Source organism: Manacus candei, unplaced genomic scaffold (assembly GCF_025592945.1).
Source record: "Manacus candei isolate 608988 ecotype Guabito, Panama unplaced genomic scaffold, ASM2559294v1 h1tg000014l, whole genome shotgun sequence".
Taxonomy (NCBI): Eukaryota; Metazoa; Chordata; class Aves; order Passeriformes; family Pipridae; genus Manacus; species Manacus candei.
Genome location: NW_026138062.1, coordinates 5,055,132 through 5,081,390, shown reverse-complemented (window position 1 = coordinate 5,081,390; position 26,259 = coordinate 5,055,132). Strand labels below are relative to the sequence as shown.

Below are 26,259 nucleotides of genomic sequence, written 5' to 3'. Positions count from 1 at the left end.
GAATCAATCACAGGATTCATATGTAGTGAGTTATTTCTGGCATTTTCAAAAACGTGTAATATGAAATTAGTTTCTAGAACTTCTTACTTTAAAGGACAGCAGTGGCACGTGGTCTGTCTCTATGAAAACTTTATGAAAACAGAAACATTTTTTGAAATATTAAGAACTCATTCAATTATGAAATTTAAACATTGTAAATGGACTCCAGAGATACAATTGCAATTCTAGGAATAGACTCCTTTATGAGCTGTCACAGCTAAAACATCCAAAATGAGAATACATTTTTCATGTTGTTCTAAGGCTTTAAAAACAGTAAACTTGAACTTTATTTTCCAGTTCCCAGGTTTCAGAGTTAGTCCAGTACACATTTTAAATGCATATGCCATGAAATCTGTCCTACTTAGTTATCATGCAAACTCATCAACCACTGAATTTTAAATACATTGTAGTCATCCTTGTTTGGGGAAGCTAAAAGCACGCAATCTTACCTCCAAAGGGTTTGTTATTCTAAACTCTGACTCATATAAATATGCAAGAAGCAAGTTCTATAGAAGAAAGACAGGGTTTTATATTTTTAAGCAATTTTTTTCTTTTCATTGTTTTGTGGGTTTTTTTGTTTGGTTGTTTTTGGTTTTTTTTTAATTTCTAGAACATACACTTTTTCAGTGCTGTCTGGAATCTGAGCATATTACATCCCTCTGACTTTCTGCAAGCTTTCCTGGTTCTCTTTATGCATGCTTCTGGTGCTTCTGTCTCCCCCTCTCTCCTGGAGAAAAGTCCAACTGCTAACATCCACACACACAAACCAGCCTCCAAACTTCTGGTTAACTCATTGACATGCTGTAGTTTGTATGCAATTGATACACCTGCAGTTTTAGCTGTCTGGTTTATATGGGCCTTTTAATTATTTTTATCCTTCTCCTAGTTGAAGGCCAGATATTATATTACTGGCTTCAATAATATTTGTTCTCTGAGTGGTCTGGTTCTAATCATTTAATTTTGCTCTATTAAGCCACGGAGCTAGGTCAGTTAGTATTATTTTTAATATGTGCAAGCTACAACCTTAGAAGTTGCAGGAAATTTCACCTATATTATCTTCATGGGATCCTAATTGATGTATGTAACACCAAAACTGTCATCTAGAGGAGTCTTCTTTCAGCACCTCTAAGAGCCTTATCTTCATGCCTGTAGAGACCTGAATTAAAATATTTGATTTGTAAACACTTTTGCATACTAGTGCTTGACAAACACATTAAAAATGGTCACTCAGGAGCTACAAATCTCTTGCCTTACAGCAACTGCATATATTGCACAGCTGGCTGTCATGATGCTAGCAAGATTTTTGCTCTTTGATCAAACAGGAGTTTAAAATTCAAAATATTCAAGATGCTTATCATGACTGTCATTTCTATGCCTTCCAGAAAGCGCTAAGAAAAACTCTTCCACCATTCAAGCACCGCCTGTCTAAGATGCACTTTTAGAGAAATTGCCAGCTCCATGCTGAATGAGTACCTTGCTATTTTTGCTGAAGGTAGACCCTTGCCGAACTCTGCCTGTTGGGGCCCACTAAATATGAAATAGTTGGAGCACTGCACAGAAACCAGACACAGGAGGACACAAAAACTACATTGGCAAATGATCTGTCAAGTGACCCATGAACAAAATCGAGATTGAGTTGCCCTTTGAAATAAACCTATTTGAATTTTATTATCTCTAGAGCACCTTGTGTCTCTAATCTTGTGAAAGGTTAGTATTCCATCCATCAGAGCAAGATTAGAGCTCTAGTTGGTGCCTGTGCTTGATGATAACTGAATGCAGTATTTGGGGCTGGAGGAAGGGGATTCATTACCATCAGCAGTTCAAAGAAAGATTGTGTAAACAGATGCTCAGGGAAGCATGTTCACAGTGTAGACCACATATATTCCATGTCAGGATAGCAGAAATCAAAGGAGCAGAATATCAGCAAAAATTTTAACAATAATTTAAACAGAGCAAAGTTACCTTATTCCTATCCTTTTATTTCATGTCAGATTAGCAGACCCAAATGGCTGCTGCTTACCAGGTTAGTAACCAGCTAGTAGTAAAATGCTAGTCACTTTCTTGGTGTACCTGTAAAGAAAAAGCTAAGACAAAAGGAATAAATGAGAAATAATAAATGAAAAATATCCAGGGCTCATGGTTCTCATATGCATAGACAGAAGTGAAGAATGCAGATTCTGTGATGTTAAAGAATAAAAAGCTCTAGTTTTATTCATTCAGAAGTTCTCCTTCTCTTTATGTCTGGTAAAAAATTATTTCTCAACTTTTATGTCTTTTTAGACCTTACCTGACATTTTGAAAGAAGCTGTAGAGAACAGACATCATTTTTCCATGTCCTTGTTTGTCTGAACTTTCTAAATTTTATATTATGCTCTGAATTATATATGTGATTATATATGTGATTAAGTTATTAACAGTAGTGACCTTACTTCTTGTATTAGAAAAAGAAATATGATTAAGTTCTTCATTGTTTTGTGTGAACTCCAGACCTTTGAATTGCTTCAAAAATATAGAAGTAATTCAAAGGATTAAAAAGTGTATATTTTTCTAATCCTTTAGTTCCTCTTGGTGGGTCTGGATATGTGCCTCTGGCTTTTCTATCCGTGCAGAGCAGACCACGTATTTATGTTCTCACATTTGGCTTTGAAGGATAACAAGAGGCCCTTTGGACTTGATGCCAGTGTATCAGCCAGCAGCAAAATAACATGAGACTGAATTTTTTATTTGCTGTCAGACTTCATAACATCACAAAGGAAAAAGAAATAGAGGGTAGGTCTGAGATTTTCCAGAGGCAGACATTATGTTAAAGCAGTAGAAATAGTTGCTATGCAAGGTAGGACCCTGTTTAGTTCTTAGGTAGTACCACAGTGTAGTCACAAAATTAAACAAACAAACAAACTCCCCTCAAAAGCAAAAAACACAAAACAAAACAAACAAAAACCCCCCAAACTACCAAATAAAAAAATAAAAAAAAAAACAAAAAAACCAAAACTCAACAAGGCAAAGTAAAACAATGCCAAAATAAACTTACATTTGTAATAGATTATATTGATACTCAGAGTATAAGAAACCATGACGTTCAGCTACATTAGTTTAATTTAAAGCCTGTGACAGAATGTACAAACTCCTAAGAATAAGTAAAGATGTTTGGAGGAGGCCAATTTTAAATTAAAACCAGGTAGTAGCAACAAAAACAAAAAAAATCCAGGGTGTTATAAAATATTGCTGTGTGACTCTTGATTCCAGAGACAAAAGCAGCTGTTTCTATGTAATTAACAGAAAAGATTTTTCAGTACCTCCTGCAATTACATTTTCAGGTACTTAACTGATTTTTACTGTATTAAGGGACTAACAGTATAAACTATACCTAATATGTGGTATTTTATGTGCTTAATTAATAAATACATATGAGGTGGGTGGTATGGCACCTCTTGCAATTATTGTGACATCAAACATAAAAAATTCAATTAAAATGTATTATACGTACACATATTACAGGCAGGTGTGTGTGAACATGTGGTCTTTACAAGAGAGGAGTGTTTGAATAATAAAATGATGCTTCTTCATTGAAAATGGAGAATACTTTCTAGATAATGGGTTGAGTGAGCGAAACAATTTAGTGCTGAACCCTGATATAAAAGTCACCTATTGGAAACACATTTCTAATTATATGATTTGTAAATGTGGAAGCACTTGAAGTATAAGGCCATCTAGGCTACATAAAATTATAATGTACTTATGATTTTTATTATTATGAAAAAGGAGCACTGTAATTAGTGTCACCTAATATGTAACATACCTAATGTTTTCATTTTTCAGAAGTTATCAGTGTTTTATTGTGAGTTTCAAAGTCCTCTCACAGTTATTTAGGTCCTCATAAGAGAATGTTGAATGTTGTCTCAATTTAAAAAGTGTTCTCTCATGCCCTTTTCAAAAGGAATCCCTATTTTTTCAATCTGTACTCAGTTGTTTGGCCCCTATTCCTGTCCTATGTCTGATGTTTCTCCCAAATGATTAAATATATATACATTAGGGAAACTAATAAACAAAGAACTTATTGGATAAAAAAGTTTACAATAATTTGTTTTGCTTCTGTATCTCATCAGACCACTAAAAACTTTAGTCTTTCAGATAATGCAGTAGTGGAAGCTTTAAAATCACTTTATCAAGCAGTAATGCATGTACTCATATGTGTATTAAATGAAAATACTAACCCTGATCCAGTGGGGTTGATATAAAGGACAGGCTCCTGCAGGATGTGAAGGGCAGCCAGCATTTTAGAGCCCGAGCCAGACTTCTGATCTAAAACCTTCTTTCTCTCCCTGTGGAGAACATTAAGGCAGAGCTGGACCAGGGCTTTATGCCAAAGTTCTTTGTTTGGGTATTTGGGGTGAAGCAGTGTGTAGCCCGATCACTCAGTTTTTGGGACCCTTGTTCTGCCCATGTGTTCAGGGAGATGGTTTTGATGATATTGATACACTGTATCTGAGAAACATCTGGATTAAGTTTAGCTGTCTTCTTATCACTTTCCCTGTTTCCTTCAGTTTCCATTTCCCTGCTTTTCTATCTTCTCGCCAACTATTTTTGTCCTCTCTAATTTTGCTTTCCTATTTCACCTGTACTACCTTATTTCTGCTTGTCTATTCTCTCATATTTTAATGTTTCTGCAGTAGTATAGTGCAGAAAAAGAAGTACAAGGCCTGTAGTCAGTGTGGATCACCCTCGCCCCTTCACTGCCTACTGCCCAGTAGGACTGATCAGCTTTTCAGCTTTTTCTTCAAACCTCATCTCAGAGGACTGTAATTCTCAGCTGGCAAGATTTATATGAGAAAAACAGTTAGTTGGGTTTTCTTCCCAGATGTGCTACAGCATTAATTTTATGACCAAACAAGCTGGAAAAATACCCAAATATTACACAAGGAAGTAGCATCCAGTAGTAATTTTGGAGACCCAGAATATTTGCTTCAATTCTGACTCAGGAGGAAGCATTGGACAATGTAATATGAAGAATTACATCTGTCTGAGAGAGAGGAATGAAGACTGTATGGTAGGGAGGGAAGACAATTAGGTCTCAAAATTGCAGAGAAGATGGAAGAAATAGTAAATGCCTGAAGGCCTGGAAGCCCAGTGACTTCTATGCAAAAAAAAAACCCCAACAGACAAATAGAAAAACCATACAAAAATCCAGAAATAGGTTCTAAATCTCATAGCTCCCACTGAGCCACACCTCTTCATTTGTCACAAAACCATAGGAAGAAGTCAGAGATATTGTTTGCTTAGAGAGTCAACAGCTTGTAGGGTCATTAAAATATTCTTGTCACTATGTTCAATAGATTCAGCAACTGATCAGCAGACCAGCAATAGAAGCACAAAACTTTGGTGTCACTATATGGACATATCCATTTAGATGAAAACATCATATGCAATACAGCAGCTAATAAATGGAAACAATTCCGCAAATAAACGTAACCTAGGAGTTTTTAAGGCCACTCTCGTGTAGATTATTCAAAGAAAAATTAGATTATACTGTTAAAAAATCTAATGTAACCCTAAATATATACCAATCTTGTAAAGCTGTTTTTTCAGTTCATCATACCATATCTTATATCTAAGTTTCCTTCTCACTGGAAAGCTTTCCCACTAGACACACTTGTAAGAGAGAGAAACATTTCTGTTGAGAAGGTAGGTCAGATAAAAATCAATCATGCAGCATCTTGATCCAGTGAACTGATGTCTGTAGATGAAGATTTGTGTTGGCTTTAAAGCTATTCAAATACAGACTTCATTTTTTAATCCCCGATCTTTGAAACATGCAGGTAGGAAAGTTTATTGACTTTGCAAAGGTCTGTTGGGGATCCAAGGTCTTTATACAAGCATATGAATGTGGATCCAGGATCTGACAGACTGTTTTCTTCAAAGCAATAGATCTTTTCCTACATTTGTAGCTTCTTTGAGGCCAACTCTATTATCCTGAACCTTAATCCCTAACTTTATACTTAATCTAGGATTTTATGCATTGCCTTGTTTTAAGTCACTGATTGCCCAAATCTGATCTATAGGACATTAGTGCTTAACTTTCCCACTGTTACCTTAGAAAAAAAAAAATCATGCCTCTAGCAAACTGAGAACATTTAAGTTGACTTCATGACATTTAAGTTAACTTAATTTGATGTCATAAAACAAAAAGAAAGTTTGCTGCTTCAGTAAAGTTTGACCATATAGCTCAATTTACAAGCAAGAAATTCAATCACACCTCTATATTATTGCAGTAACAAATAGTACTGTGCTCAGTGTCCAAGTAGTCAAGAAACATCTGGGAAACCAGTGTGGATTTAATACTGCCTGGCCTTAATAGTGCATGAGGTTCTCTTGAGTGTAGATGTAGAGAAATTGGATAAGCTCAAAAATAAGTACATTTTCTTGGAGGTAGCTTTATATTTTTTGTTAGTGGTGCTAAACCACAACAGAAGTTATTAGCTTCATTCAGAGGTGTCTGGAAAAACAGTCAACATGACTTCATTACCTCTTAAACTGCAGAGTTATATACAAAATTGATTTTATGTACATAATAATTTCAATAGGAAGTCAAACTTCAAACTGCTCTTACATCAGGCTTCTACTGATTAGTTCAAAGAGAAGTCTTTGCAGATATTTCAGTAGTATCTGTTTCAGGCCTAACATCTTAAGAGGGTTTTTTTTAATGTAATATACTGATTTCTTTAAAAGTACTAAAATGAGCCTTCTTCAAAGAGAGAGGAAGGTGAGATGAGATGGAAAGGAAAACTGCAATGGATTAACAGCACTTACATTATATAAATACAACTGTGTTTTAGCTCTCTACACTTGGAACTGTGACATGAAAGTAGCTGCAGTTCTAATTTTAAACACACCACGGTGCACCCACTCTGTTTAAAACTTGTCTTTCCACACTGAGACCCAGGACCTGCACTTACTACTGGGTACTTCACCAGATGGATCTAATCCAGCAGATGCTTCAGAAAACAACCTTTTAATGAAGCTGAATAAGGCCCAAGAAATGGTTTTCAAACACTGCAATGACAGTTCTTCACTGTAGTCTATTTTGCTTAAAATGGGAGAAACAAAAGACACTATTCCAGAATAGATGAATAAACCCTCCTTAATGCCACATGTGCCTAAACCCAGGCTGAGATTTCTGCCCCTGAAGCCCAGTTCCCAAGTATTACTGGTGTCAAGTTGTGGTTGATCACCTCAATGCAAATATAAGGCTATGAAGATTTCAGTGTTTTCCTCTGGCTAGCAAAAGCCTTCTTCCTGGCAAATGGCTCCTGCCCTTAGTCAATTCAAGCTGTCTACTCTGAGAACAGATATGAGGGCAAACAGTGACTTTGGGGCTATGTTCCTCCCCAGCACAACACCTAACCTTTGAACACCACGAGTGAGTCAAGTGATGGCAAATACTGCCTCTGGTTAGGGACCTGCTTGTCAAAAAATTGCCTCCTATTTTTTTTATTATTATTTTTTGGACAGAATATATAAATTATCCTGGCTTAAATCAGTTTTATCTGGACTGTAGCAAGGCGATTTTTTGTTACTTTCCCCCTTTGTCATCTGGTCCACATTACACTTCCCTGTATTAAAAGTCAACAAACTTTTAATACATTTAGAAGATTGGTGTGGAATATAGGCATGGCAAAGAATTTTCATACAAAGTGTTAGTTGGTAAATCTCCTTAACTGTTGAACTGGATATTTAATAGCCTCTAGTGATGCGTAGTGAAAAACAGTACAGTCTCTATATTTTAAAACAATTATTGCACTGAGTCCCATAGTTTGTATATTGTTAATATAATTTTCATGAAAGCTTTAAATGTTTTTCAGAAGAAACTGTGGTGACTCATGAATCTTTCACGAGGTGTTATGCATTTTTATGAACATATGATGTAAAATTCATCATTCTGAAATTCATAGATATCCATGAAGTGCTACATGTCTCTCTTTGGTCATGGATATTCATGACAGTACTACTGCTGTAAGCGTTTAAATGCCCATTCATAAATATTCTAGAATGTAACCGTCTGATGCCATGTAACATTTTGCTTACGTTTTATGAGTACTTCACTTGGGCATTTTCCACTTGATAATGAAAGCAGAACCTTCAGGGACAGTTACTGGTGTATATATAAATTATGTGTAAAACTATCTCATTGTTTTGTTTTTATTCCTAGCATTTCCTATCATTGTTATTGCTCTAAGATCAATGAATTCTTTGAGGGCATCTTGGGAATTTCAGGTTTCATATTTATAGTCAAGGATACATCATCAGTATAAAGTACCACATGCAACAGAATATGAATTGAGATTTGAGACTGCAGTAAGATTTCAAAAAGTGTATGTTAATGTCTAATATTTCTCATGTGCAAGTGATGTGTTTCAAGTAGTGTCTGTATAGAATCCATGGCAGGATCAAGTATCCCTTTTATACATACTCAAGTGTTGGTAAATGACCTTTTGCAATGAAGAAGCAGTAAATTTAGCATTTAAGGGTTGCACCTGCATTCGCTAAAATTGTTGACGATGTTCTCATTGATTTTGGTGTTGTGGAATAAAGTCTTATAGGCCTTTATCAATGCACGTAATCAACTTTGAGTAACTGACATATCCTTTAACTTTATATTAATGTTCATTTGTACAATAGTTTCTTTGTGTATGGGCATCAAATAATGCCTTAAATTGTTTGTCAGATTAGGTTCCCATTGTGATAATGGCTTTTGATGTATAAAAAAGCAGCATAGCTTTTTTTCTCTTTGGCCTGCACTGAATCTATCCTGTTCCACCCAGCCCATGGTAGATGTACTTGTGATTCTTCCTCATTTCATGTCCCTCATTTCAGCGCAGGACAGTCCTGTTTGCATTGTCTCCATGCTCCACAGTGGGGAGTGGCTAAGGATGAAGCCTCAGTGGTTTTGTCTTCCCCTGGGTCTCCTTCCTTCCTTCCTTGAAACAGCCTGGCCCATAAGGCAGAAAAAGTCATGGACTCTGGACAGGAGTCAGGGAGAAGATTGCAGTGAATTATCTTCTATTACCAAGTCTTGCTATAGTCTTAGAAATGGAGGGATTAGGGAGGGAAGAGCGACCTCCATCTTTATTGACAACCTCTGAGATTGCACTGCCTTCTATATTTAGTAGCATCCAAAAGATTTCTTAATATCTTGATATTTACAGGTATAGGACATTCCAGAAAGGTATCAATATCCAGTAACAGCTACATAATTTCACACATAGGTGATTTTACCTTAGACATAACAAAGGATGTAAATCACCTATTCTGAAATTCGTGATTATAGGGCACATTTAATTATCAGACTTGTATTTCTCATATTTAAATGCGATGTATATATATTCAAAATAAGTTTAAAAAGAAGAGCAGTTTTCAACAGACCTCATCACACTGCAGCTTTTGTTTTGTCTAATGGGAGCTGAAATTTGTTTCCCAGATGAGACTGTTGAGTGTTTTTAAAGGTCAAAACTACAAGGGAATTTTCAAATTAGTTATTCAGGCTTACTAAAAAGTAATACCAATGCACTGGTAGTCTTATGCATACAATTTGTTTGCTCTTGAATATAAAACAAATGTAATGTCAAAACTAGAGGGAAAAATCATCTGCTGTAAGTATTCTCCTTACAGCAATTTTTTTCTCAATCATGAAGTTAAATTGAGTTCTTTTTGTTTTGTAAGATTAGTTATTGTTAGAAGAAAGTCTCTAGAAACCTAAAGCAGAAGGAAAATGAAAAGGCTTGGAAACCACAGAGGTTAATTTCACTTGAATTTCCTTGAGATAAATCGCAACTTTCACTAATTGATGTCATTGTGGAATATCTTTAAGAAAAGAAAAGAAAAAAGAAAAAAAAAGAAGGGAAGGTTTGGGAAGGTTTGGGAAGGTTTGGGAAGGTTTGGGAAGGTTTGGGAAGGGAAGGTTTGGGAAGGGAAGGTTTGGGAAGAGAAGGGAAGGTTTGGGAAGGTTTGGGAAGGTTTGGGAAGGGAAGGTTTGGGAAGGTTTGGGAAGGGAAGGTTTGGGAAGGGAAGGTTTGGGAAGGGAAGGTTTGGGAAGGGAAGGTTTGGGAAGGTTTGGGAAGGTTTGGGAAGGTTTGGGAAGGTTTGGGAAGGGAAGGTTTGGGAAGGTTTGGGAAGGGAAGGGAAGGTTTGGGAAGGGAAGGGAAGGTTTGGGAAGGGAAGGGAAGGGAAGGGAAGGGAAGGGAAGGGAAGGGAAGGGAAGGGAAGGGAAGGGAAGGGAAGGGAAGGGAAGGGAAGGGAAGGGAAGGGAAGGGAAGGGAAGGGAAGGGAAGGGAAGGGAAGGGAAGGGAAGGGAAGGGAAGGGAAGGGAAGGGAAGGGAAGGGAAGGGAAGGGAAGGGAAGGGAAGGGAAGGGAAGGGAAGGGAAGTATCTGTACATAAAGAACCCCCAAAGGACCTCTCTGTCAGAAACCATAGTCACTTTGCATGAATTCCTATATTCTTCTTACTGTCAGCCTTATCAGGACGGGGAATTTAAAGAATGCTTGTTGATGGAAGGGTACGGACAGAGTGCTCCAGGACAATATGATCAGGCAAAATGTCTACTCTGTTAGGAGAAACACAGATTATATAGTGCTCATGACGCTCAGCTTCTTGTTCACACTACATTGGTTACATAAGGAAAACATACTCTGCTGTCCACTGCTAATTGGGCCACAACAGGTGGTCATAGGAGATGAGAAAACTTTATTCACCTGCCAAAACTCCTCCTTGGCATCTTGGCACAAGGCCTGCAGCCATATTAGTGGTGCAGCATTTTTTACTATCTGCACCCAGCCATGCCAAGGTGAAACACACAGAAATGCAAAGGAAATTGTTCACACAATTTTTGCCTTACGACAAATGCTCAATGAAATTAGGTACCCAAAATCCACACAGGGTGTAGATATATGTACGTCTTCTCAGTAAATGCTTCTTAATGCTGAAGAGCTCTGTGCAGCTACACTGGATTTTTCTCAGTTAGGAGCATGTGCAATGCATCAGATGCACCATAGTATGGCATTCAGGTCTCAAGTTCTGCTAAAAAAGGAAAGCTATGCAGAATATATGGTAATTAAACGAAATTGTCTGTTTGTCTCTTTAGTCTTAAAGCTCGTGCATATACTTTTGGGCTTGGGAATCAAACAACAAACTGTTCCTACCTTTGCATGTTGTCCTACAGTCAGGTGTTGCTTTTGCTTAAATTACAGATGGAAAAGAAAATACAAGGGAACTTATCAGACTGGGAATATTCATAGAATATCCACTCAAACATAATACAATTTTGTGTCTCTAAAAATTGCCTCTAGATGTTTGTGCATATATTTTGTTGAAGGCAATTATTGCATCATGTCATGCTGCAATATTATCCGCAGTCTTGATCCAATTCAATAAGTCCAACTTGACTCATGGTGACAGCTAGTCATCACTGGAATTAGGCTAGCTCCCAGGTTGAATTGCATTATAGCACTAGTTTACCTATGTAAAAATAGAGTGAAAATCTCACCTTGCAGTTGACAAGATAGTGACAGATAAGAAGACCCTGTTTTTAATCTGAGTTGTACCAACCATTCAGTAAGAGACTCCAGCAATTCTGTTTTTCATTTTGTAACTGTGTTGTCTTATCATAGATAAAACATTTAAAAACAATTCACACTTTGTTTCCAGAGACTATTACTACCTATCTTGCATCCTAAATTTACAAATAATCTTTAAAAATGAAAACTAGCTAAAGTGTGATCCATGGACTGGACACTCTCCATTTAAGCCTATATAGAGCATGTAATGGTTTGAAATAGCAATCTTTTCTCCATCTTTTCAGTATCTCAGTGTACCTTAGACCTTATTTTTTCCAACTACCTCATAGAAGTGATTGGGCTTCCTTAGACCCTCTGGCTAATAAAGGAGATCTGAATAAAAACATGCTTGTAACATAAGAAATATCCGGGACATATATAGGTCATATAAATGAATCATCACTTAAAATTAGGAAAAATTATTTCCAGCATTAACACTGCTCATGACATCCTATTTTGGCAGCAAAAAAATTTCACAAGATATATACTTTAAAACACTGCACAACTCTGTGTTATATAGATTCTCCTCTCCCACCTAGTACTTGAGTGCCTTCCAGGAGCACATTAAGTAATATGACTAATGTATGTCTCATCTTCATTCTTTTACTTTAAGCTGAAATGTTACATTATTTTTCAAAAACTACCTGCAAGTTGATGAAATATCATCTTTTCAATGAACATAAAATTTTTACATTACTTGGAAGACCGTGGAAAAATTCAGCCTTTGCAGAAGCACATACAGTTTCTCCTGACATAACTGAACAAGTACATAGTTGTGTCAGGACTGTTTCTATACATAAGCATTGCAGAGCAGACTCCTTTCTTGATATATGGAAGATTTGCAGACTAAAAAAGCAAGCAATCATTCACAGTAGCATTAATTTTGCTGGATGGGAGTTGATTGAGAATTTCTCTAATTACTACAACATGTGAGATCTGTTTCTGTCTGGAACTAAAAAGGTATCTAATTCTGTAGTTGTTGATTTATTATTCTGATCCTGCATAGGGTTACTGATGCAGATAGCTCTCTTAAACTGTCTTTTGTATCAAAGTGTGCAGAAGACTAACGGTCTAACTTTTTAATGGCATAATTTGCCTTAAGCAGTAGCTCTCGAAGACTAGAGACCTGTAAGAAGACTAAAAATTAAATAAATGTACTACTGTTTAGAAGACATTAGCTTTCCTACAGAATTAATATGTATGGTGTCGCATTTGGAATAGCATGAAATTTAAGCTTGTAGATTTACTAATAATGTTTGTACCACAGTATAAATAAAGATTGTGACCAGCATGGACCACATGGTGCTAGGTGCTGCACAAGCAGAGAATACATGTCTACCTCTCTTGGTTGGCTTCCAACAAGCTAACTGGGAGATTAAGTAATATCCCTAAACAAAGAAAGAGTGGGCTAACAATCATAGACAAGGAGTGTCATCAAACTCAGTTAAGCTTTGCTGTGATTGACTTATGCAATGTCATGATCTTTTAAAATGAATAGTGAGACTCACAGGATAGACAGGGATTGCAAGGAACCATCATGTGAATTGCTTGTAGCATCCTCCCAGCATACACAGCCTTTTTGGGAGAGAAGACAAGGGACCTGGATTCACTGTTTTCATGACTATCTTTCCCAGTTGTCACTCAATTGCACTGGTATGAAATCCTGGCTCCAAACTTAAACCAAATTTTAATTTAAGCCCCAGGTTCTCTGCCATCTTTTTGCCTTCCAGATTGTGTGACTAGAGAGCTACATGTATTCAGCAGTGCAGACAGTGTGCGTTATTTCTAGAAGACGAAATACTGGATGTATGAAGTAATAATCAAAGTGATCCAGATGTCAAAGATACCACCATATCAGGGTTAACAGTGAAAAACATCTTTGTTCGCTTTTCCCTTAAACAGAAGACTGTAGGTTGTAGATGTTGAATTATTCTATTTGGCAACAAAATTTTGATTGTGGGGTTTTTTTTGTTTCTTTAATTTTGGTTTTGTTTTGTTTTTGTTCTTTTCCTACATAAACTATTTAGCAAAAGCCTCTCCTTTTCCAGATGGAATTTATTCCTTATGAAGAACTGTGGTTTTAATGACAGTTTAGACATTCATATATTTATTAGACTGTTTTCCCTATAATAAATGCTTTGATGTAGCTAGTATATTCTCAATGTTCTGTGTATACATTTTCATAGCAACCCCTTTCCAGTTATCTGAGAGACCAAAGACTGCAACTCTGCACAACTTCTGCCAAAAATAACAGTTTCTTTTCTTACTGAGTCCTGGTAGACTGGCACACAGTGTTTGGTGGATTCTGCTTTTAGCAGATCACAGTTGCAAATCCTTGAATTTAATGTGACTTTTTTTCTTACGTAGTCTTAAATTCCATCCTATCTTTAGCATGCAATGATTCTGCAGCAGGGCAGTATGTTAAAAGAGTATTCACATTATATCGTTAGCCAAGATTATAAGAAGTCAGCACATCCCTGCAGTTAGCACACACAGATATGTCTATGGGCAATGACCACAAATTTAGCATCTGGTATCCCAGAGTTGATGTGTGAAGAGTCCTGCAATCACTAAAAACCATTTAATTGCATTAAATATACGTATTTTGCCAAAGGTTTTGCCCTCTCTACATTTCTGTCTGCAATGCCCCATTTACAGGCCACAGAAGTTATAGAACTCTTTTCCAAAGGTGGTTTGAGGTTGAGAACAGACCCTATAGGAAGATGGGATCTTCTGAAAAGCAGGAGACACTATGCCTACTTTGGTCAGCTGTGTTTAAAGAACTGTTGTATACACTCTGTGCTTTTTTTGAGGAAAACCTAACTACCAAGAATCTGAACAGAAGAGATGATTACGTATTGCCCCTGTATCCCATGGGCTTGGTTTCCAATAAGAATAATTTCCACAAGGCAAAATTTAAAAGTAGGTTTTGGTTTGGGCCTGGGTAGATACAAGACACAGAAGCAGTAGTCTGAAATCCTTTAAAAAAAAATTTAAGGTCTGCTCTTCCAAAATGAAGTTAATAGAATGGTTGTGACATGATTGGTGGAGGGTTCAAGCACTATTTTTCAGTAAAGTAAAAAGCTATTGAAAATACTAACATTTGCTTAGCATTACCTAGACATGTTAACACTTAACACTTTTAAGAAGAATTATCATTTCCTCTCAGGTCTCTTTCAACTTCTCTTCAAGAATATTTGCAAATAAATATTCAGATTTATTTCTGTGGTTTTCTTCTACATTGTAAAAAATTTAATCAAAACAGAACTTCTAAAATCATTACATTTTCAGTTAAATCATGGTATTAATGACTTTACTTTTAGCTTAGAATATTTAGTATACTGGCTATGGAGGATATTGCAAGGGGCAGGGATTCCTATTCAAATAGCACACGAAGAAGAAGTGTAACTGCTCTCACCCAAGTTCTTTTAAACGTGTTTTTCATGCTCAGTGTTATTGGTTCTACATCTTTCTACGTTGTTGGGGAATTCAGTTTATGCTCTATTATCTTTAACCTGTAAATAAAGCAATTTCCTATCCTAATGATGAATTTCAATAGTAAAGTGCTGTGGTAAGAACATATTAATACAAGCTGTGATATATTAGGAATGCAGTTAGAAAACCTTTCATACCTTACTGTTATAGCTGTTAACACCTGCTTTTTTTCCCTTCAGAGTTTTTCCGAGAACTTCTGGAGAATGCAGAAAGATCCTTAAATGACATGTTTGTTCGGACATACGGCATGCTGTACATGCAAAACTCTGAGGTTTTCCAGGACCTCTTCACAGAGCTGAAGCGGTATTACACGGGAGGCAATGTGAACTTGGAGGAAATGCTGAATGATTTCTGGGCTCGGCTGCTGGAGCGGATGTTCCAGCTCATAAACCCCCAGTACCACTTCAGTGAGGACTACCTGGAGTGTGTAAGCAAGTACACAGACCAGCTGAAGCCATTTGGAGATGTACCCAGGAAGCTGAAGGTTCAAGTGACTAGAGCGTTCATTGCTGCACGGACCTTTGTTCAGGGGCTGACAGTAGGCAGAGAGGTTGCGAACAGAGTATCCAAGGTAATCTAAAATCAAGGGGTTTTTTTAAGCTTGAATTTGTTCTATACTTGCTAGACAATTGAAATCTGGTTGTATGCTTTTTTTTTTTTTTTCAGTATGAGGCAATATGTCTGGTTGTTTTTTATGTCCACTGATGCACCCATCCCAAGTTTATAAATAGAGGCAACAGGTTTTTTGCATTCTTTCTGGGGATATTAAGGCAATACTGACTGACTGGAAAGCATTTCTTTGTGCTTAGGACACAATGAAATACCGATATAGATCAATGCTTTAGCAAGGTAGTGATTGTCATTTGTAATTCAAAACTGGCTACATATATATAAGATGGGGATTATGATCAGAATTTAAATGTTTCAAGCAAATTTATGCTGCTGTTCATTAGGACAGTACAGCCCTCACAGCATTCATTCATCATGCAGCTGGGTGATGGATTTTGTTAGAAATGTCTAGTCATGTTTCTGATGAGAAAATAGACAAATAGTGACACCTCTGGAGCTTGAGCTTTCCCAAAGGATGGTTTGACTCACATTTATTTTAGTTTCAATTATTTATCTATGCAAATATTTTTGACAATTATAATCCTTGAGGACTTCACATAATTAAAGCTATGTAAAAAAAACCACATACAAAAATAACCCATCTGGGTACCACAAATGTGCCTGAATTACTTTTTCTTGTACAGTATTTCAAACTCAATTGTATTTTACTTAAATGCTATTCCAACTGGATACTTGTTCTGTGACCTTGCCATTTCACAGTCCTCATAGTGTATTTTGACCTTGAATTCTGAAATTATCTAGTGAGATCCACTGTGAAATGCTCAAACACTCACTTTTGAACATAAGTGCATGAATGATTTTGGTGGTTGGCCCATCCAATACTTTACCTCAAGCAGACTGTCTCATTTGCTTAATTTAAATCACAGCCAGAAAGTAAGGTAGAGCCGATATATTGCACAGTAGACTTCAATTCAAGCACTCAAGAAGATGAGCCTTCTATACTTTTCTTAATCTGTATTATGTGATATTTTGCAATTACAAATTGAGAAGCCATGGAACCAGAGAACTGCTCCATGTCATGAAGGCAGAGCCTGATTTTATGCCTCAGAAACTGCATTGGAGAAAAAGGTCATTTTGCACTTAAAATTTGGTGAGTGAAATATGTGATCCTGGTTAGTCAGCTAGAACCAAAGTCTTTTCCTCCCAAGTGCCTTCCTGGGCTGTGGCATTGCCTTCCTTTGTTTTCTGGCACTGCCAGGTCTTGCCATCCTTTTTGAACAGTGGCAGAACCTCGGCAGGAAATCTCAGACTGCCTAGTCTGGCTGGGGGCAGATATAGCTTTTTAGCCTCCAAGGGTTCAGAATTCATATATCTACAGCCCCAGATTTCCTCTGAAGAGCGATGGTGTCCCCATGGGTCACTTTTAAGTGAAAGTGCTGAACTCTGATGTCACTGTTGTCAGCAGGGATTAAGCCTTGCTGCATTAACTGCATCAGACTGTAGTGAGTAAGCTATGTAATTCATGTATTATATATATAATTTGAGAATCCCTCACAGATTAAGGTCTGAATTGTCTGCTGAGATGTCACTTTCCCTGTGTACATACATGATGTACAGAATGTGCGAGTGTCCAGTCTCACACATCCAGGCAATGTTTTCATCTCGGCTTCTGGGTTTTGGGTACATAAGCTCTTTCAAGAACAGGATTTATAACGAGATCACTAAGTGATCCTATGATCCTATAATGAGAACTACTAGCTCTGCAATCATAAAGTAGGCTTTTTGTAGTGTCACTTGAAGATGATAACAATAGCTCAATAACGCTTCTGGTTTTTTCTTTTAACATGAAAGCAAGACTTGAAATAATCTTTAAAAGGACTCAGTGGTTTGGTGCAGGATACACATAGTGATATTCTATTAGAATGCATCCAGAATACTGTGTTCAGGTTTTGGCCCTTCCTGTACAAGAAAGACATTGACAAACTGAAGTGAGTTCAGTGAAGGCAGCCAGCATGATCTGGACTGGATTATTTGTCCTGTGAGGAGAGGCTGTGGGACTGGAGCTTATTCATCCTGGAGAAGAGGGTGCTGCAAGGGCACTTAGCAATAGCTCCTGGTGCTGGTAGGGAGGTCATTAAAGAAATGCAGCAAAGTTCTTCACATGGTGTGATATGATGGGCATGAATTGAAGCACTTCCCCTTGTCCTATCATAGCAAGCCCTACTAAAAATCCCATCCCCATCTTTCTTATAAGTCCCCTTTAAGTACTGAAAGGCTGATAATAAAGTCTGCCTGGAGCTTCTCTTCTCCAGGTTGAACAACCCCAAATCTCTGAGCCTGTCACATAGGAGAGGTACTCCAGCCCTCTGACCATCTTTGTGGCCCTCCTCTGGACTCAGTACAACAGGTCTACATCTTTCCTATGCTGAGGATTCCAGAGCTGGATGAAGTAATCCAAATGGGGTCTCATGAGAGCAGAGTACAGGGGCAGAATCACCTCTCTTGACCTGCTAATCATGTTTCTTTAGGATCATTATCCTGTGATCCTATTAAAAGATTAATGAAATGAATATTTTTTATTAAATGTAGAATATGCTTTGATTGCCAGACTAATTTTTGTATTAAAATCTCAGTATCTGTATTCATTCCCAGAGCAGATGATAAACAATGGCTGAGTTTGGGACTTTGTGTTACATGCAGCCTGGTGAGGCAGATATGAAGAACCATAAGTGGCACCAAATGTTCAAGATTAATAATTATCCTGTGAAAAGGCTGTGGTTATTCTGAGAATGAAGCTTTTGTGTTCATATTATAACTGTGATTTTCATGCTGGTTTATCTACTACAGAAAATGACAAATCCTTTTCTTTAATTTTAAAAGACTACAACCGTTTCTTGGAGTTAGCACATAACTTTCAACAAAAAATGAGGCAGGTAAACATCTTTTGTTGCAGTTTTGGAAGTCATCCAGATTAGCATGGATTTCATTCTCATTGTACTCTAAATATTGAGAGATTCTGTGATAAGGATGACACATCTGGGTAAGTCAAGAGAAATTAATAAAAGAGAAAATGAAAAGTGGAACTGTTGCAGTTCTTTTGCAGAAGCCTTTGTCCATTGTCAGAACCGGTTGGGAACAGAGAGGGATCTTCTAACTGCAACATCACAAGCTTAAAAGCTTTCTCCTTTCTATTTGTGGACCCATTATCTCACTGAACTGCCACTGATACAGAGAAATGTTGAGCCTACACCTTAAACACCATGAGGAGATTTACTAATGAGAAAGTTGGTAACAACATATCCTTCAGGCCTTTAATTTACTTTTTCATTGTCTTCTGGACCATTTCTGTAGAGGAGTTGGTGGGTCACACATGCAGAAGGATTTTTTCCCTCTCTAATATCAGGGACACATCCTTTTTAAAGATTTCTCTTTAGAGAGGTTATAATGTCTGAAAACAATGCGGTCAGTGTATTCCTTGCAAAGGACCTACACTCCCCTCTTTTTCAAATTAAGTATGCACTCAAGCACACTAAAAGTAGGCAATGTGTTGCAAAGATTTTCCTCTTGCAGTAGTATTTTTCAATTTTGTAATTTCCTTGTCAGTGACATTATAATTTAATAAGTCCCATTTAGATAAATGAGGAGGGATTGTGGTTAAGACATCTTATTTTTGTAATTTTTTTCTATTGTATTTCAATTGTAAGCAGAGAGTTGCTTCCATCTATTTTAAGTTTTATTATGCCATTTTAGTTGAACAGTGGTTTCATAATCTCTAAGTCCAATTATAGTTCTTAATTTTCAGAGCTTTTCAAAAGTTTTTATTTCTCATTCTCATGCATTAAAAATTTGTCAGTGCTATGTTGCTATGCTGCTTAAATCTCCATTCAAAGTAGTATATTTCCACTGGCTTGGATAGACCAGGTCTAAATTCTATATGTGGTTTAGAAAGCTGCATATGCATATAACCAAAAAAGTAATTATAGTATTTCTTAAAGTGAAAAATTTAATTCTTAAAATAAGCCTATTTATTTATTAGTATAGAAGAACCTAGAATGTGTCAAGTTGAAAATCATCGAGTTCAACTCACAGGACTGCCTAAACTAAACCATATGACTGAAAGCATCATCCAGACATTACTTGAACTCTGACAGGCTTCATTCCATGATCTCTTCCCTGGGGAGACTATTCCAGTGACCGAGCACCCTCCTGGTGAAGAACCTTTCTGTAATGTCCAATCTGAACTTGCCTTGATGCTGCTTTAATATGTAGTATTCAATATACAACGTCAGAACTGCCTTTTCGGGTACATTAAAGGTCTGTTTAGTTGATTTTGCCTTAATGCCTAGTAGTTTAAAGGTCAGCACAGGAGCAGAGCTTCTCAATTAGCATACCTTCTTAAGCTGTAGGTGGGAGATGTTTATGGACTTTTTGAACTACAGGCTCAGAAATAATTGGTAAAATTTTCTACCACCTATTTTTCCAGGAGTTTGTCAGATTCTAAAAACCTAGCTTTTCTTCCTTGTTACCAGTTGGTGGGGGGAAAAAAAGAAAGTGTGCTATCCTTTCCTTTTTATCTGTAAAAATATAACATATTAAAATGTTACTGGTTTTTAATTTATTCAATTTTTCTTAATTTTTTTTCTGGATAAGAGAAATAAGTAAAAAAAAAATCACCAAGCCTGCTGTGATTTAGTATTTAATGTTAAACTAGAGAAACTACTGAAAATATTTCTGAAGTTGCTGCTCTCTGTGATTACCAATAATGTGATAGAAAAGATGTATGCATACTTTTCATGTTCATCTTTTACTGTGTCTGAGCTCTGGATACTTTGTAAGAAAATAATGCTAAGTTATTCTTTCTGACTCTAAACAAAGCATTCTCAGTAATCATAATACTCTCTTTGAACTGTCACTGAGTTCAAAGTGGAGAATATAAGCAAAAAAACACGTAGGGAGAATAAAGGAATTAAAATTTTTAAATTGAAGGGTCTATGCAATTTTCCAGAATATATGATTCCTGAAATACTTTCCCCAAATATGTTACTAGCTGAGTTACAACAATTTTAAGGCTGATTGTACTGGGAATTATTTTTTCATTAAATAAGGAAGTGATCTGGACCAAACATGGCATGTTTAAAATAGAATTAGTTCCCAAGAAAAGATTAAGACTGAAGCTAAGGGTATTTCAAAAGATAATCTAAGTATCTAACTGGGTGCAAAATTGCCAAAAATATTGTACTAGTTGGTAAGGGCATTGCTGATTCTCTAACATGGGTGTTATCCCATCAGGTTGGCATTCCAACCAAAGGAAATATTTCCTGGAAACATTTTCTTTCCATTTCTTTTAATTAAAATATATAGAAAACAGGAGAAAACAAAAAAAAAAGCACATTTTTTATGTTCCGTGAGCATAACTTCACAAGTCTGACTTTTGCCAATGTCATGTGTTAACCTGGGTAAATTCACGAGAACATGTGAGTTTAACAGGAAAACACAAATAATGAAGTACAACTGGTCAGTCCTGTTCAAAAGCACAGCCTTTAGGCAGCTGTCCATTACCCCACTGCTGCTCAGAGCTCTGATTCGATCCCAGGCAGACAGTTACATCTTCTTTTTCTCCTGTACTAAGTCTGGCTCAATAGGAACAGCAACTGGTACAACAGAGTATTTTGTTTAGAGTGATCTAGGGTTTTAGTTATTGTTTGCTAGTTTTCCTTTTCTCTAAGTTTGACAGTTTTGTGGTTTGGGTTTTTTTGTCTTATTTGGGCACTTTCTTCCCATTGTATACTGGGATAAGGACAAGAAGAATTGTTAAGAGTTTGACTTTGACTTTCACAATTGCAAATACACGCTACTGGCAACGAAAGTAATTTTTATACCCTGAGTAAAGTGAAGCTTAGCTGAGGGGCATCATTAAGAGCGGTTAGTGATTTTGTTAGTGGCATAAACATCAAAGATTTGTGATCTAGCCACTAAGAACTTGTATCATTAATACATTTGAATATTAATTACCATTTATTACAAAATAAAAAGAGGCTGTTACAATACTTTTCTCATTGTTTGGCATAGGCTATATATCTCCTCCTTTTTAAACCAATTAAAACCATTCATTCCCTGAATATTATTAAATTACGTTAATATCAGACTTCCTATTAGGAACTTGGTGATATATGGGCAAAGTGAAATAAATTCAGTAATACAATTATAAGGTAAAACCCAAGATAAGTAGTGAAAAGCAGCCTCTAGTAATTGCCTGTGATTACTTCTACTCACAGAATGCCAGGCCACTGCTTTTCTAATATGCTGAATCAATATTCTTACAAACTCTACTTTTCATGGTTTATAAATAAACATTCAACAGTTTGTGAGAGACATAAATAAAGGCCAATATTGAATGACACATTGATTCAGACTGTAATTATTGCAGTGGGGGAGAGAATATGACATAGTGATAAGTCAGGTAATTAAAGCCAAAACAAATTGTACTTTGAAGCTGGAAAATGTGATTTGCAGGGTGTGACAAACAAAGAGCTATGTGTCTTGTATATTTTGACTTCATTGGCTGAAGAGATTTGGCTTGTTAAAGCCAGAGAGGGAAAGGAGATCTAAAAAGGACTATATTTTTCAATAAAATTTAATCCTTAGTTCAAATTGTTGGTTTACAAACAGCCCAGCAGAGCAAGCATAGCTTTTATCATTGCATCTGTGTCTATTGTTTTAAGGTTTTTTCAGTCATTCATTGTTTGAGTTTTAATTGAGTTGATATATCTTTCCAAGAACTGGATCATACCATGACATGAATGGGGCCACATTCTTTTTTCCTTTCTTGTCCCTTGGTGTTTCTTGGGTAGAGAGTCCAGGGATTATCCAACCAGGGGAGTTTCAGAGCTCTGAGGTGTCTGTGGCACAAATGCAAGAGTGAATTGTATCCACACTGGAGTGCTTTCTGGGAAGTATTCTTTGAATTGAGGTTCTTTAGCTGTGCAGGTTATCTCTTCTCCTTTCTCGTAAAGAAAAGGCACGTAAACTGATCTAGTTAATTGCAGACATTTCATGGAAAAATAAAACAGATGCCTTCCAGATATCCCAGACTTACTGCAGGTGCACTAATCTGTTTTCTACTTTGTGTGCACTGGAAACATCAGATGTTCCAGAAGAGCAGCTCAGGAGAAAAGGCCTAAAATGAAACAGCAGCTTCAACAAAAGGAAAAAGGAGGTAGGAAGTCTGTAAAAGCTGTGGTCTAGAATTGTCAGATATAATCCAGCCTGACCTCTCTGTTTCATAGGTCCTTAAATTTCATTCAGCTACCTTTGTACTGAACTTAATAACCCAAATTTAACTGAGTCATGCTGCTCAATAAGACAGTCAGTCTTGCTCTGTATCCCTGTAGGTAGGTCTACCAGTCTGGTTTATTTCTACTATGTGCCACTTCTCATCTCAAAATCTGAAGTAGTCCTGTGTTTTTGGATTTTTTTGTATCATTCATAAGCAAAGATCTTCTGATTACAGTGCTTTTGCTCAGTTTGCGGGTTTTTTTTTAAATGCCTGTTGCATAGAAAATACCCTTTAGTTCAGCTTTACATGAAACTTCTAACTATATGTTAAGAACCATAATGTATTTATTTTAGTTTAACAAAGCCATTAAACACTGTCATGACACATCAGAAAATTAATTAGTTGAATTGAGGTTTTCTTTAGAATTGCTGAAATCCTTATTTTATAAAAGCCTTTAAAGTTCACACACCAGTTGTATTTACTACCTACAAAAGAAAGATGTTGGTACAGCACCTGCAGAAGCTGTATTAGAGAAAATTTAGAAGAGGTATTCTTAAGAAAAAAGGATGTATGCCAATGCATGATACACAGTCAATTCATGATAAAAATAATAGTAAAGAAGCAAAGCTCACCTAGGAGCTTGTTGACCCTGCTAGATTTCAAAATTCTGTAATTAATCTTACAGCAGGTTTTACATTTTTGCTGCTTTAACACAGGAGAGTGAAAGAAAATTCAGGAGAATCAAATGAAAATAGGAAGGAGATTAAAAATTCTGAAGGTTAAGCAATGCAAGGAGATCTATATCATCTTGCAACTCGCTGACTTTTTAGAATTACTCTTTTTACAGATTGTCTTAATCCTATTTTGAAGGCAACCTATGGAAGCACTGTTTTCCAATCATGATTTGAGAAAAGCAATTCATTTTATTTCTCAGGTGAGCCAGAAGCAAAAAAAACCTAATAGGTTATTCAGCCTTCAGGTTTCTACAGAAAACATTAGTCAAGGAAGTATCTGATTTACCTAAAACATATCAGGAATACTAACTGGAATATAATGCATATCTGCTTAAGGGTTACAGTCAACAAAGTCATCAGTGACACATTGAAAAAGTTAAATTTCTTTGAGATTTTCAAATAATGACGTCCAAAATCAACAATGCAGATCTAAGTTCAATTCTCAGTTCTATTCTAAGTTCAATTCTCAGGGGTCAGTGGCAATTGGCTTCATTATCTGCTTACGTCTTGCATCTCAAATCTCAAACAAAAAGAAAAGAATACAAAATGAAGCATTTCATTGTCAGGAAAACAGTTCTGGTCATCTGTAAAAATTTAGACTTACCCACATCATCCAGCATCTGTTTCTTACGGAAGTTTTTTTTTATGACACAAGCTTGCTGAATTTTTTCCATAAACTTTTTTGAAGATGAAATGTCACTTTTGTTCAGTCCACGTGTTTAAGACTATCATTGCTTTTGCTTTGTCTCTTTTCCTCCTTCTCCTTTTATCTTTTAAGCCCTTAGGAACAATTCAATTCTTAAGTACAATTTAAATGTACCAGACAAAACTGGAAAAAGTAGAGCTTTGAATAAGACAGGAGGATTTAGCTGACCTCAGCTATACACCTGTGACCTTTATGTGGCCAAGAACAGAAACTAAGAATACAGAGAGAGAATTTTAATGCAAGACATACCTGCTTGTCCTTCCTAATTGTTTGCCATCTTTCAGCCACTGGTGTACAAGATTTTGCCTTTCCCCAACACCGCAGTGCAGTTTTAGGCTGCAAACAGCTTCCCCAATCTCGAAAATTGTTTTTCATTTGGAACTGCCAGAGATGTTTTGCTGTTCATGTCTATCCCAATACTGTGCAAGTCTGACTTCTGGTCTTCGATTTCTGAAGATTTAGCAATTTTGTATGAACATACCAGTGGAAAAATTACTGGATTTCTTCAGGAAGCATGTACAGACTGTCTACTTAACCCCCGCTTACATGATCTTCAGTATCACCAAACAACAGAATTGCATCTACACTTGCCTATTGTGGTTTTAATCTCATAATTCTTTCACTGATGTTCATATGTTTGCATCAGCTGTAGATTCAAAAGCTAATGTGTATAAGGCAATATCTGGCAAGCTGATAAAGTTAAGCAGGGTTAGTACACTCTATCTCGTATTTCCCAAGTAAGTGCTCTGTATACTGAGTTGTTATGCAAACATGTCAGCAGTTTTCTACACAGAGAAGGCACTGATCTAGTTGTTCTATTTCAAATGGAGGTTTTATGCAGATAGTTGGTAAGGGAAGCTTGAGTCACCAAAGATACCATCTGAATTTCACAAAAGTAGCCTTCAGTGTTTAGGTACAAGAAAGAGAGAAATGACAAACTGTGTTCTTAGCAATTTGCTGGCTCAACAATGTCACCACTCTACGTTGCTGTTATGGAACACTGGGTCAGCTGTTATGAACCATGTTTTTCAGATACGTCTCAAAACAAGTGAATGTGTATGGATCTCAGATCTTTGTCTTCTCTTCCTGGGGAATGCAATAATTGACCTCTTTTGGTCTGTAGCATCTAAGCTGCATTAACTCAAACCAGCTCAAGCCTAGGAGCCATAGAAGCATATCAGGAAAAGCTTCTCAGCTCAACTACCATCTTCTTTTAGGTCTATGGTCTTCTTCTATGGGAATCAGATTGGAGCAAGTCTGACTTAATTCTCACCTGTAAATATGTGGTACCTAACTCCTCCCTTTCACTATGCCTTAAACAAACTCCTCCTTCTGTATCCCACACCCAAAACTGGTAAGCTCTTGCCACGTTTGCAATTTTTTCCTGTTAGAGGACTATGTTCTTTTCAGATCTGGCCACAATGCCTTTTATACTTGTCTATTTCCTAGTTGATGAGGGAACCACTAGAAGTATTTATTTGTCTCATTTCTTCAGGCTATATCTGTTATTTTGTTGTTGCTTTACCTGATTATATTAATATCAGAGTGCCAGTCAATCCACTGTTTATTTGAAAAAACTACTTAATTTTGTGCACTGTTGTGGAAAGGATAGCATGAATGAAAAAAGAAATCAGTTCTCTTTCAGTCTGAGTGTTAGTTTTGAATTTACACTGACATTTTCTTTGAATAAGGTGTGGCTATTTTAACAGTTAGTATGAAATCCCACAGAGAGACAGCTTAGGGCACACTGCTGCCTTTAGTCCTGGAGATTTTAAGGTAAACTTCAAGAGAGTAACCTGCTACCACATAGAGCACAGGAAGACAGAACAAA

General features: G+C 36.6%; 1 protein-coding gene across 1 annotated transcript in view; it reads left to right on the top strand.

Moving 5' to 3' along the window:
• The window catches only part of GPC6 (glypican 6), a 755,565-nt gene that overhangs the window by 398,069 nt on the left and 331,237 nt on the right, over positions 1 to 26,259 (top strand). Inside the window, exon 3 of the mRNA XM_051779729.1 lies at positions 15,322 to 15,713. Within this exon, the coding sequence (XP_051635689.1) occupies positions 15,322 to 15,713 (392 nt within the window). The remainder of the gene's footprint in view (positions 1 to 15,321; positions 15,714 to 26,259) is intronic.